Source organism: Lampetra fluviatilis, chromosome 24 (assembly GCF_964198595.1).
Source record: "Lampetra fluviatilis chromosome 24, kcLamFluv1.1, whole genome shotgun sequence".
NCBI classification, from domain to species: Eukaryota; Metazoa; Chordata; class Hyperoartia; order Petromyzontiformes; family Petromyzontidae; genus Lampetra; species Lampetra fluviatilis.
In genome coordinates, this window is record NC_136298.1 from 4,676,295 (window position 1) to 4,691,154 (window position 14,860).

Sequence of the window (14,860 nt, forward strand, 5' to 3'; positions counted from 1 at the left end):
GTGTGCTGTGAGGATCGGAGGGAGTGTGCCCCTCCCTCCAGGTCGTGCAACACGAACAGAGGTGCCTATGAGACGATTTGTAACGTCTGTGTTTTGGTTCATGAAGGAGGCCAGACAGAGAGACGACTTCGAGGCAATTTGTAACATCTGATTGTTTGCTCATGGATTTTATGGAGGGAGTATGACAACGGAAGATGCCGTGGGTGATGCACACAAGCACACGGACGTACGGACACACACATGAACACACCTACACACGGACAGATCCTGACACAGTAAATCAAAAGAAAACCCCGCCTTGTGGGCAGGACCCAAAGGGATTTTTCGGCATAAAAGAAAGGACCCTGAGCATTGGAAACCAGTTGGACCAGGAGAGTCAACTCATCACGAGGGCGACCAACGGGTCGACTCATGAGCGAGCTCGACCGGAAGGGTCGGCTCGACTCATCAGCCGAGTTCGACCAAGAGGGTCGAACTCACCAGCCGAGCTGCGACTAACGGGTCGGCTCGACTCTTCAGCTTCTGGGACTCAGCCGAGTTCAGACGGCTCTCGGGGCTCGACTCAAGCAGCTCCCCGTCTCCTCTGCAGGCGGGCAAGACCCGCTTGACAGCTCAACCTGCCGCGTCAGAGGCCCCTGCTGGCAGCCAGGGTCGCGGTTGGAGACGAGAGGACGACTGTGTGCTGCGAGCGAGCTGCGGGCGCCACCTACCGACCGGGTTCCGAATTACGACAGCGTGTCAACGGACATCCGAACCAAATTCACCACGGCGACAGAGGAGCGACTAATACGTATGACGCGCACCGCCCCCTCACCACACGACCACCTGGCGTCTGTTTGACATAAAGAACCGACTCCGAACACTGACTATTGAAGACAACTCTTACCACTCAAACCCACTCGAACCCATAAGCCATCCGTGGCTGTGAAGAAAAACTCGAGACCGAGTGATGGCCATCCGTCATTTGTAAGAGTATTATCTTTAATATTTAGTGGACTGTACTCTTAATCGCTTAAATTCCCAGCAGATCTTCGGAAAAGGAGCGCCGTTGCAGGCCTTTACTCCGAGCATTCTGTTGTCAGATAACCTGCCGATGTATCTGTTGAGATTGGTGCCTTTAAGAATAATAACTGTTTTTGATTGTGTTTTATCGCCGTATAATCTTTCAAGTATAATCATTCATTAACGTTAAGGTTTTCTTAGCATAGTATTTGCATGTTTTAACGACTCTCTCTCACTAACAACCATCGCGTTACGCGGGATCCATGTGCCGTTGTCAAGTGAAATCAGACAATCATTGATGATACTGTATTGATGCCGTGTTGACGTTCCGGGATTGAGAGTTCGCATACTATATCATAGTTGAGGTTGAATTAGTAATAAATTGATTAATACAGAAGTGGTTGTGTGATTCTTTCCTGAACTATGCATAAGATCTGCTTCTGCGTTGAGATCTGAACTTGGTGACCTTAATAAACACACTAACACATACTCAGTAAATGTTAAAGCGATAACGGGGCGAACCGGGGACCTAAATAAGCGAGAATGAGACGAACCTAGACAACGAGGCCGAGTTAATCTAAGTTAATCTTGTATACTTACACCACACCTGCATAACTGCATACGATTAATTGCCTTATTCCGATCGATAACCCACCCTCGTCACCGAGGCGGGGTCTGGTTATCATAACGACTTGCATTATCATAATTACACCCACTCGCATAATTACTACAATTACCTCTCGAATTGGCATAATTAAATGTGCGTAATTACATGGATTAAAGTATTTCCGGATAATTACACCTTTGGCCAAATTTCGATTGATTATTATTATTTTCACTGAATATTCATAACCCACATATACAACATAATAATTTCACCCACGCACGCATACAACACATCAAAATTTTCACACCCAACATATACAACAGGGCAAGCCTGCTTGCCTTTGTGCGCGATAACGACCGCGGGTGGCCGGTGGGAAGGTGCGCAATAGATCGGTCTCATCGCCGAAAACCCGGCCCGTGAGAAAATCCCAGCGTGCGTTTATTGGTACAGTATCATTGACGTGTGTGTGTGTGGAGAGCGATGGGGTTGTGATTTGTGCACTGCCCATCCGATACCAGTGTATGTATAATTATAGAGGGTGAAGCGGAGGTGCAGTGGTTTCTGCACTGCACGAGCAACCCATTTGGCCGGCGACCTCTAAACCCCTCCTGTGCCTCGCCCCGGTCGACTTGGCCTGAAAACGAGCATCTGGTGCAAGTGTGTAAAATATCAGCAGCGCAGAGACAAAGGCGTCCTTGGCATGGCGTTGGCCACATCACCTGTCCTGCGCGATGCTGACCTTAATAGGTACTTGCGAACAGAACCTGCCTCCAGCAGCCTGTCAGGCTAAGTGGAGGGCATTTGTCATTGTGGACACACGCACAAAGATCCCCCGTGTAGCCTGAACAGACTGTTGGGGCAAGTGCTGTTAGCAAGCACCTATGAAGGCCAGGACAGCACATGGAAGTGTGGGTAGCCAGCACCACGCCCGCCTTTGTCTCCCCATTGGCGACGTTTACACACCGCACCAGGTACTCATTTGAGGCTGATTTGACCTAGGGGAGGCCCAGGACCGTTACAGATAATCGTCACTGGTGTTGACCGTGAGCGGGAATTGAACCCAGGTCCCCGAATTCGTAGCGCAGCACTACGCACACACGTGCGCACGGGTCTTCCTTTCTTTTGCTCATTACCAGATCAGTGCATGGTGCGATACAAAAGTTTATCCGACCGATTGCCCAATTGACGTTTATCACCCTTCCTTGATCTTGGTGCCATCTCATCATCAATACCATTCACCACCCGCCCTCCCCCACTTCGCCCTTCCCTCTTGGGTACACTCAGAACACCACTTTTTAAATTTAGCCGAAAGATTGTGTCAGGACTTTGAATGTGCAAAAAATAGCGGCGCGGGAGCACGGGGGACAGCTTTTCCGCGCAGTGTCGTGTGTCCGAGGAATCCGAGAGCTCGTCGCGGCCTGCGCCGTAAAGGGATTGGTGCCGTCGACGGCATGCGCAGCCCTCCCCCGCTCGCCCGACTCTGCGCTCGGTTAATTTTAAGCAGGCGCCGAAAATGTATTACGTAACACGGTCATTGTTGAACGCGCACGCACGCAGTGGTTACGCAAAGCACCGTGCATTTTATTTTCTCGAACTGGGGTTAAATGCAAAGTTTGTGGTGTTTTTTAAAGGCTTTAAAATACATCATCTCTGCCCCATACATTTCGTCTGTCCATCCATCCTTAACAGCGGTTGGGGGGGGGGGCACTATGATTCTAGATTTAAAGCTTTCACTTCATACAGTAAATTTAGCTGTGACGGTCCCACCTGAAGACGGAGACTTGTGTTGCCTCCGAAACGTCGTGATTTAATTGAGTTATTTTCATTTATTATGATTTTTTTTCTATTATTTTTTACCTACGTGACTTTACCAAAAAAACCTAAGAGTATGGGGCACTATAACTTTCGTAAATATAATCCAATATTAACAAACCCGCAGAATAAAGGACTTGAAAATCGGCTAAATTGATCAACGGGTTATTGCCTAAAACTTGCATACACACAACAAAGCAAAACGGACTCGCGTATTTCCAAATATGCAAACACAGTTTCTTTGATGACCTCCCGTCGGCTTATCCTCTTCTATTCCCCCATCTGATTGAGCGGTGAGAGCGTGGTTGTTTCTTTCGCACTTGCCTGTCGCTGTGCTGTGTCTTTTAACCGAGACGGTTGCCATCGACGTCCATTCCCATCGTGGTCTTCCTCCAGTGTCCCCTCTTGTCACCATCCTTTGCAGCCTGTCACCATTCATCCTGCAGCCTTGTCTGACATATTGCAGTTTTATATACCTGCCATGACTTAGGGGGTTTCCTTCTGCTCCACTCGTGAAATATACCTCACCAGACAAACACGTTTTGAAAAGCGTTATGTAACCCGTGCACGATTTACACAACTAGTGTTTTTATCTTAAGGACCTCCGTTGATGTGTCTGGCCATGTGTTCATCGCCACATAGCTGAAATATGTTTAGCGCCGTATGGAATCTTCCATACTCCCATTGACGTGAGCCAAGATTCAGTTTGCAAACTTGAACTTCTAGTTAGACTGGATTTCATAAATTAATATTTTTTCTTCACTTAATTTTGGCGAGCCTAGCTCCAAGGACTTAAATATATATATACCGCATGACTGCAGGGCTACTTTGTGAGCAGCAGAGGGGCAGTGGTGCAACATCCAACATTGTGCAGAACTATGCTCCGGTGCCTATACACCCCTGCGTTCACTTGCCGTACGCGGAGCGAAACAGTTCCTGAAAAGCTCCAAATGCAACGAAAAGCGAAAAACGTCAGGCAATGTTCCCAACAGCCCGATCACATATGCCATACAGCGCAACCGCAAACACCTATGCAGCGATGTATATATGTTGAACTTCTTTCGCATCGTTCGTAGCCACCCATGCTAATCGGAGGGTGCGGGGGAAGGACAACAATGTCGAGAAATACATTTTCAATCGAGATGTTACAAACGTACTCGCTCTCCGCCCCGGTCCGGGTGCAGGTACATGATCTTCTACTTCCCCAAAGACCTCTACTACCGCCTGTGCTCGCTGCTGCCCGTCAAGCTGTTTGTGGTGGCCGGCAAGGAGGTGACGCGCGTGCGCAAGATCGCCGCCGGCGTGGCGCACGCCCACCACGTCTACAAGCGCGGCTACGTCGTCATGGTCGCCGTCGGCATCGCCAAGGGTGGGTGGCGGTGCCACGCGCGCGTCTATTTGCGATCGTTTCCGTCCCGAGCCAGTCGCCTAAGAGTCCCCACATTACTTGCGGCGGGTCGTCGTTGCTCGCGTAAATATACCACGGGGGGAGAGGTGAGAGGGATGATGGGCCTGTGACTGCGATTTGAACGCCCCACCTTGTGATTTATGAGTTTGAGTTTTCTCAATTCTTTGCCACCTGCCTGAATATTTTCATTATCAGCAGCAAGTGGCATAGCGGGATTGGCTTGGCAAAGAATGAAATGGGGTCCCATATCCACCTTTCCCCCCCTGACCCCTCCGAGGCTCTTGGTTCCGCGAGCTCTCGCGCAGTTGCACCGTCTGCACACCCCATAGCTACACCACTGATGATAGTGATAGCTATTTTGTCCCGATTGTGCAATCAGTGTCATGTCATGCGATGAATCCCATTGGGATCTCTCGCACAACCCTTAGTGTTAGAGAACGGCCCACGGAAGCAGATGTCAGAGGGCTACCTTCAGAACTACCTCTCCTGGTCTGCACAGTAGGGGGCAGCACTTTTCCACCTGCCCTTCTGCATAGTGTAACGTTTGTCGCACGACAGCAAGAACGATATTTTACATTCTCAACGCATGATATTCTGTGCGGTCAACGATGGCCGGGCTGAGACCAACAACTTGCTACACTTGAGAATCGTATTTAATCACAGGTGGTCATCTGGATTTGAAACTCATGATCTTAGCGGTGCCCTGACCTCTGAGCTACCAGGCTTCCGGCAGAGGCTTAACTTTTCATCCTATGACGTCGCGGTGGTGAGAAGTTAATCTCCCACGCCTGGTATGCTGGAGGTTGTGGGTTCGATCGAGACTAACGCCTGCATATTTGGAGTTTGCATGTTCTCCCCGTGGTCACGTGGATTTGTCTCCGGGTCCTCCGGTTTTTCTCTCCACATTTAGAAACATGCGTCCTGGGCATTTGTGGCCAGATCACTTCTGAAAAAGAACTGTCGAGCTCAATGGGCCTTCGCTGGTGAAAATAAAGTTTTGTTTAGATTCCGATAGCACAATCAGGTTAACTTAGGAGTAAAGGGTAACAAAAACAACTAAAAAGGTGAAGAATCTTCCAGTTCCAATGAGCATGTGGCGTTCGCCACCACGAATCGTTTCCGCTCAAGAGTGAACAAGAGACCAATGATGTTGCACATTGTGCACATTCACAGTGCGTGTAAGGCGACTTCATTTAGCGATGGGTCCAAACTTTCACCTGACAGCACCGCCCCACCCTCCATCGTATTTTCTCCGGCCACTCGCTACCACTCCCTGCCTCCCGGGCCGTTCAGTGGTGCGCGTGTCCGCCCTGGTGCGTGTTGATGCTTGTCTGCAGGTGCCGGGAGCGGACTTCTGGCGAACCTGGAACAACTGCTGCGCGGAGTCTGGAAACCCAATACCAACGAGCTGCTCAACATGTCCTTGTGAGCGCCGTGTGTGTGCGCACGCTCGTGCGCACACGCCGCACGCACACACACTCAAACGGACACGCACGTACTCTGGGAAACGTGTGACTGTGCACGGGTCCACACGCGGGCGCGCACGAACGTTCGCACACACACACACGTGCATGCATGTACATACACTAGCGAATGCACACGCGTGTGCACAAACATCGCTACTATGACCACATACACCCGTGCGCGCACACACATACACTTGGACATGTGCACACATACCATGGCTAACCAAACAAAGACAAAGATCTACCTGTAGGCTTAACAAATCATTGGGACAAGATATGTTAGCGAGCACCTATGAAGGCCAACATACGCACTCATGTACACGCACGTATGCATTCCCAGCACTTATTAAAATAGACCAAATATTCCAATGCATAATCGTACTGAAGAAGTGTATTGAGACACAGTGAGTAAATGAAGAGATTACTATATATTTTTTTATATAGACCAGAAAATTTTTAATGTCTTTGTATTTGCAAAGGCATGCAATGTCAAACCTAGTAGCGCTCAGCTCTAGCGGTAGACAGCGAGCGTCTTGCCATGCGAACGCCAAGCAGAGGTCAGAGCTGACACCGCTGAGATCCTGGGTTCACATGCAGGCAACCGACTGATAAACCAGGCAATCGAGTGTAATGACTCACCAATGACTGCACAGCAACAACAAAAAAGCTATTGCCTTGAAATTTGGTTCGGAAATTTTCTGTTTAAATTCCAGCTCTGAGAATTAAAAATATTGGTTGTGACTGCCGTGCAACGAACGTTGACTCTCATATGGCAGGACGGGTGGGAGAGTGCTGCCCCCTACTGTGTGGACCAGAAGGCACTTGGGGGGGGTGGGGGGATCTCAGAGGTGGTGGCCTTGTGGTGGCATTCTCCAAGACAAAGGGGGTGGACTGCTCTGCGAGAGATCTGAATGGGACACTTCCTCTCATGCCATGATAACTACTGCACAAATGTGATAAAATGGGGGATTTTTTTTATATATATGTCAAAAAAGTATGCCACTGAGATTTCTGGCGATGTGAGTGGCAGGGGGCTGCATAGATCGTCTGTGTTGTGTAAATAACGACTGTCGCTGCCCCCCCCCCCGCCTCCCGACCTCATAGTCCCACTAAGGCGACGCTGCTGGGAGCCGTTCTCTTCACAGTAGAGGCCGCCGGATGGCTGCCACTCTCCGAGGAGTTCCTCATCCTGATCGTCACCATCTTCCTCGTCACCACAAAGGTCAGGGAGGACGCCGGTGACGTTTTATGTTCAGGGGGCGGTTGTGTGCGGTTGAGTTCCGAGGTCATTAAAGGCCAAGTGTCGCCCCATACTTAATGATGTTTAACGCGGGCTATTGGCCATGAGTTATTGAGAAAGTCTTTGAATCGCAGTGAGGTCTGCTGCTGCTATAGCGCTTTAGTGACATCACTCTGTCGATGTTGTGTTGAAATTTACATGAATGATGTCACTGGGGTGTAAATCTCTTTGCCATGGTAATGGCGCCGGTGATTGTACATATCCAAGTGGGATGTGGGGGCGCGCCTTGGTTTTCATGCATTATGCCACCTTACCATATATGACGGAGGTAAAATTCCTGGTCATTAAAATAATTGGAAAATTGTACGCGAATCCCTCCTGGTCCTCCCCTCCGCGTAAAATAAATGCCTGGCCCTGCGCGCGTGAAGGGGCCTGATGTTGGCCATGCCGCCCTTTTACAAGCGTAGGCTTGCGGGGTTAGGCCGCGAGCATTTTTTATCTCAAACTTGCACCACGACCGACTGCAGGCTGGTCTGCTTCAGTTTTAGACAGGCAGCTGTCTTCAAGTCCTCGTCAGGGATGAAGAGTTGAAGGTGCCCGCAAATAGTGCGTGATGAAAGCCCGAGAGAAGAAATGCTCAAAACGTTGCCCAACCCCGAAAAGGGCACTTGAATTACGAACAGCTGCGAAAAGCTACGCGTTAAGCACACCGCTTACCCATCGTTGCTCGTGGCCTGCTCCATAGAACAGCTGATCCGTATAAGAGCGCTCGCTGTGACAGACCAACACAGACTAATAAGACAAAGCCCCTCTGTGTTTCCTCTCGTCCTGCCCGTGCGTGCGCTCGTGGCATGCGACAGGTGATGCTCACGGCCATGCACTCGCACGCCTCGCCCTTCGACCCCATCGAGACGCCGCTGTGCGGCTTCCTCTTCGGCGCGGCGCCACCTGACTCGGAAGGCCACGGCCACGGGCCGTCGTCGGGCCCCGCCGCGCCGGCCCAGCAGGGCAAGGCAGAGCCGACGGAGCCGGCGCTGCGCAAGCGCAAGAGCAAGAAGGCGGAGTGAGGTGGTGCCGTGCGCCAGCTCGCGGAGAAACATTGCCTCCGCCGCCGCCACCGCCGTCGTCGTTTTTTGTTGTTGAGCGACGAGGTCGGTCGTTCAGGTAGCGCGGTTCAAACCCCCCCCCTCCCCCCCCCCCGTCCCTCCTGCGCAAACAACTCCAGCGTCAGTGGAAAGTTAGGGTTGCCGCGATGTGGCGATGCTACGGTACGTTACACGATATAGGATTCACGATAGTCGAACCGTCAATTGGGAAAAATGTTGCCCAATCGTGATGATCGTGGCTCACTTAATTTACGCTAAAAGTTTACATTTCCTGACAATTTATGTGAAATAACGATAATCAAAAGTTCACGATCATAATAACAGAAAAGCACTAATTACCTGTTAGGTTAGCGCTTTGTGAAATGCTTTCCACAATAATTAACGGCACGGCAGTTATGAGCGTTGCGCAGTAGATTGTAGAGTTCCAACGATTTGAGGAGATGTATGGCAGGAATATGTTGAGTGAACTACTGTTTAGTAATTATCAATGGACATTTATTCGTACTTGAAGTACATACAAACACGAGACGGTAAAATATTTGAAATGCATTTACCCAATTAATGGAAACTGATAAACATAAATAATTGTGAAGTTGAATGCCGTATCAAAAAGTGTAGGATGATATCGCGGCAACCCTGATAAAAAAAAACCTTGTCTGTTTGCATGAATGATTAATGTTCCTTTGTTTTTCTTAAGATCACCACTACAGCACAGGCAGCAAAGGAGTTGTGTGCAACGTTTGTTTTTCGTTCACCTGTTGTGCCATGTGAACAGGGCTACGTTGAAAGTAACGATCCGTCGATTAAAATATTCTCTTACACTTAACGGCACGCGGTCAGGCACACACACGGAATCATGCGTGTTAGAATCGGTAATTCATGGGCCCGATGAAATTCTAGACAGAATTGTCCAAAAAAATTGCCGACAAAAAGGATTGACTGTTATGTTGAATCGCGACAATTAATGATTAGAGGCCACAGAGTATTATGAGTTGTTACCTGCCTATGAGTTGTGTTGTCTCCCAGCACCACTGTAGGTGCGTGCGGCAGCAGTAAGGTGGCACCGGCTGCCTCTGTGGCTCCATGCTTATTCTTACACTTTGCAGAACTCGTGTTGTAGTGCAGCTACCTCTGCAGGCGGATTATATGTCCACAATTGAGGGGGAGGGGAGAATCGGGGGGGAATCACATGAATCGTCATATTGAGTGGGGGCAGTTCAATGAATTGTGGGCTGGAGTGTGATTCTAAACTTGTCGAGAGCTGAGATTTAACACACAGGAGTGCAAATATATATTGGCCAATTCCATATAGGTGGTGGCATCGGTGAAGTTAACGTGCTAAGTTTAAATGTTTAAGCACAATGGTTTCTGTGCATCGCTGTCTTGCATAGTTAACAAAGCGTATAATTCATAAAATCACTGACGTTGAGTTTGTTTGTTGAAAGGCATTCAGCTGGCAAAGGGGAAGTGAGTTTTGAGTGGTAAAGTGTCGCCACCGGGTATGTGACTGGCATGTCGTGGAGTTTAACCCGGTAGCTCAGAGGTCAGGGGACACGAGACAAACGGGTTCCAGTCCGTGTTTAAGTCAGCCGTGGTTTTTAACTGTTTTTTCAAGGGTAGAGAGTTGATGGTCTACTCCCAGCCACAAATTACTGAACAAAGCAATATATATATTTTTCACCTGGTATGGCACATTTGAGCTCTTAAAAATTCAACATTTTGGTTGAAATGCCATTGTGACTTAACGCTCTTTTGGAGGGCATATAAAGGGTTTGTTTTAGATAAGACGCCTAGGCAAGTGACTGAAGTGACTTCAAAAGTAGTTGCGATGTACTCCGGGGGCTGTTCTGCGATGACACAATGTGATTTGACTCGTCTCTCTTGTGAGCTTTCCTGATGGAGATCTCTGCATTCTCATGGCATGAATAGCTCAATTGTAAAATAATCATAATTTACAGTCTGTTGTCAATCCACTGCTGTATGAAGGCCTTCTTCCATGCTGCATCCTGTCAGTTATGGAGGTTGTTTGATCATATTTCACCATGCTGCTCAGTGCAGGCTGGTGAAGGTGTGTGGGGAAGGGCAGAAATGGTTCGGATATCTCTGGCCACTGATAGCGCTGTCCGTGGCCGGGAAATGACCTCAATTTGACTGGGTTCATAGCGCGTCGCTCCAACCAGGGCGCACCGACGCTGTACCCAATTTAAATGTAATTTGGATTCAGAATATTAATTGAGTGAAATGTTGATGCCCGTCTATTATAGGTCTTGTGGGATGAACACATTTTCATCTTGAATTATTCTGGGAAATTTCCTTTACGGGGTTCCTCTGTGCCTTTTAAGCTTCATCTCTTTCAACTTGGAACGACACTTAAAGGACGTAACGTAGAAACATAATTGCCGTTTTTTTTCTACCGTGAGGCAGACTCACGAATTAAGTATTTGTAAAGGTTTGCAGCGGGGACCTATGATGTTTTAGAAAGGCAAAATTAATGACATAATTCAGGGGGAAAAAAGTATTGAAGCTGTGTTTAAACGTTGTCATCTTTTCATGGATAAGATATATTTTTTGCACTGATAAAATATTTTGTAGGAACAGTACTTAAGCAATCTATGCACATTTTTAAATTCACTAATGTCATGGCCAGAGAAATTGAAATGTTTCATCAGGATTTCGTTTTTTTCTAATGTAGACGTTTATAAGCCATCGTTTGTAAGTAGATATTTTTACTAAACGTTTAAATCTTGGCACGCTGACAACTCTTCGGGACAAAACGTTGAATGTGTTATTTCGTGCAATCCTGTGTCATTTTTAACAACAAAATATCTGCGAAACGTAAGCAAGGTGCCCTCTATACCTTCGCAGTGGCTTTAACTGAGATTAGCAAATGCAGGTGATCAAAATTCTGAACTATTATTTTTTTGACAGAGATCAATATGTATATGAAACTGCACAAGTAGTTGGCGATGATTAAAACACCCGGGGCGGTCAACAGGCATTGTAGTATTTGTTGCCTGGTGTTTGGCCTTGCAAAACTACTTTAGTTATTTTTCGATTTAAAGCTTTCGCGACTGCAGGGATTCATCTTCTTGGTTCTTTCGGTAAAGTCACATAAAAGGGAAATAATAAAATAATAAAAATAAAACGTCGTGAGAATTGTATTTTATTATGTTTTATTTTTATTATTTTATTATATCCCTTCTACGTGACTTTACCGAAAGAACCAAGAAGATACTTTAGTTATTTTTTGTGATTTGTTTATCAAAAAGAGGGGAGGGTGGTGGTGGGGGGGGGGGGGTGACCCCCTGTTGACCCCCCCCCCTTCCTCTGGAGCACGGCAGAGGCAGCCGGCTTGTGAACCTGGCGCAGGCCTGCGGCTTACGACGACGCCGTGGATGACGCTCCGTGCTCACGTGTTTTGCGTGTTTGGAAAACATTTTGTGCAGCTTTATTCGGGTTGGGGTTTGCGGGGCTTGTAGGGCTTGTTGTATACGGCACTCACGCGCGCGTTAACGTGGCAAGTGTGAAAGTGCAACCGAGGCCCACCCCAACTGGTGTCGACTACGGTTGTACAAAAACCACGTGGGCTTTGTAGCGTGTCCGGTCGCCAAGTCAAGTCCGGTTTGTCCCTCCCCCCCCCACAACCTCCCCAAGCTCAAAACGAACGTCGTTGGGTGGTGCTATTAATGTCTGCTGGCGGTCCCGAAGCAGTGATGGAGAATAACATTCCTATCTTCAGGGCCCACCCAGATTCTCCACACAGAGAGACGGACACCGTGTTGGAATGTCGAAATTACATGTGGCGGGGGGGGGACCGTAGAAAATCTTGACTGAAATGAGACAACGTTAGATTTTGAAGCAAATTTTTATTCGTAGTCTCTGTAAAATGAGCTTGGTATCCTGCTTATTGGCTAACCCTAGACCAGGGGTCGGCAACCAAAATAACAAGAAGAGCCATTTCTTTCCAATTCGGTACAAAATTCAGTATTTCAAGAGCCGCAATGCATCTATGTACATACTGTACATACGTACATATCGTCAAGAAGCAGCCCGTAAAGAGCCGCATGCGGCTCCGGAGCCGTAGGTTGCCGACCCCTGCCCTAGACCTATGGCTAATCATAGCCCTATCTCTAAGCCCTCATCAAGCCCGAGTTCTATGCCACTGATAGGCCCAATCCCATGCGAATCGTAGTGTCTGATTTGGAGAGCGAGTGACTTCTTTGTTAACACACAATGTCGAGATTCGCTTAGCCTCACCCGCTCTCATGGACAGGGTGATCCACGTATAGACACCCCAACAATGTTCAATGTACCTTTTAGTTGAAATTGCCATTGAAGCTGTAAGCAAATCGCACCGGCTACAAGGCCTATCTCGAGAGGGTTAACACATGTGTAATAAGTCTCCATACTGAGTTTGGTGGGAGACACGCAGAGGCTTTGAAAATAAAAATGCTGGCGTCTTACATGTTTTTTTTTTCCATTCTAGTGGGGTGTCTCTAAATGGATCGCCCTCTGTAGAGTATCCGACTTTTAATTGCCACGCTCATGGCCACGTGTAGTGACTGCACTCGATCTTGTCTCACCCTTGAGGCGCATTGCATTCGACGCGACCGACGTGCACCCTCGTGACCTGTGCCGCCTGCCACTTAGGCCTTAATGGATTTAATTTTTATGCTCGGTGATGGCGTTGATTATTGGTATGCTGGCACGCGAAATGCATGTGCGCAGGTTTTTTTTGGCTTTGGTGTGAATTTATGTGTTTTGCCTGTTCGGGTTAATTGCTGAATGTGAATGTTTCATGTAGATTGTAGTAAGTTAACTAGAGGAGTTGACATTTTATTTATTGAAATTTAAATAAAAAAGGTGCATTTTTGAAATTGTCAAGTCAGAAAATAAAAAAAGGATTGTCTTGGTGTGTCTTTGAAATGACTGGGTTCTGATAAGGTACGGCAGAACAGCCCATGAGGTTATTATTTTCTTGAACTCATGCTGATTTAAAGCTTTCGTGACTGCAGGGATTCATATTCTTGGTTCTTTCGGTAAAGTCACGTAGAAGGGAAACAAAATTAAAAAAAATATAAAACAATAAAATTATCCCACCTGATGATGATTGCTTGTGTTGCAGTTGAAACGTCGTGAGAATTTTATTGTTTTATATTTTTATTATTTTATTGTTTCCCTTCTACGTGACTACCGAAAGAACCAAGAATATGAACTCATGCTGTAATTGTTATCGTCTCCAGATCATAAAACACATTCCCCCCCCCCCCCCTGCATAATACAGCAAGGGTTGTGGTGTGTTTGTGTGTCTTAATCTGGTAGATGTGTGTTGTGACCAGATTGTGTCGCTTGGTGCCGGGCACATGTTTGGGCGTGTCCTAATCTCCAGAGCGTCTTATAACCTGGGGAATGCAGTGCAGACGACAATCACACGAGTATTTTATACCACAGCGTAGACAAGGCTACATGTACTCCCTACCATTGCATTTTCAATGTATCGTGTTCCTTGTCAGTAATAAAGGTGTTTGGAAAATCAATATAGTAGGACAGAAAAAAAATATTTTCCTTATTTTTTTACCTACGTGACTTTACCAAAAATTAACCCGTAAAAACAACGTTTTTCACTCTAAATCCTTTATATGCGTGGCGGCTAGAGTCATCTCGTCCTCTGGCTTGAGATGGCTGCCACCTATGGGTCAGATGATTGTCTGCCACCATTAAGCAATTGGTAATTAAATATTTAAAAAAATTTCCCTAAACAGTGTAAAATTTTGGAAAGAAAATTTTCACGAAAATTAATTGTCACGCACAACGAGTCTGTGTGGAAAATGTCAGCTCGATTGGATCACGGGAAGTGGGTTAAAAAACGACCGAAAGATTTGCACGGTCGTAAGCAAGCAAGCAAGCACGCAAGCAAGCAAGCGAACTTAATATAAAGGATTTTAAAAAAACCAAAGAGTACTTCAGGATATATTTAACTCAAGACGATATATTACTGTAAAGATCCTGCCGGGTGGTGGCTATGCGTGTCTGTAATCCAGCACCACAGCCCACTGCAGTGAATGTGCAGCAGCAGCAGCACCATCGTTCAATCCAAGCGGACTTTTAATAGACATTTTAATCTCCACGGCCACGAGTTTATTAAAGTCTCGCCTCTTGCGCACCACAGTCTTGCGCGTGTTGTAAACTGCATTATTGTTGTTTGAAGGTGCAGCGGTG

General features: G+C 47.3%; 1 protein-coding gene across 1 annotated transcript in view; it reads left to right on the forward strand.

Annotated features, from left to right (window-relative positions):
• Positions 1-9,832, forward strand: part of TMEM38A (transmembrane protein 38A) — a 36,549-nt gene extending 26,717 nt beyond the window's left edge. The window contains exons 3-6 of the mRNA XM_078867551.1: positions 4,606-4,790; positions 6,167-6,254; positions 7,400-7,517; positions 8,396-9,832. Of these exons, the coding sequence (XP_078723677.1) occupies positions 4,606-4,790; positions 6,167-6,254; positions 7,400-7,517; positions 8,396-8,602 (598 nt within the window). The 3' untranslated portion in view covers positions 8,603-9,832. The remainder of the gene's footprint in view (positions 1-4,605; positions 4,791-6,166; positions 6,255-7,399; positions 7,518-8,395) is intronic.
• The last annotated feature ends 5,028 nt before the right edge of the window (positions 9,833-14,860 follow it).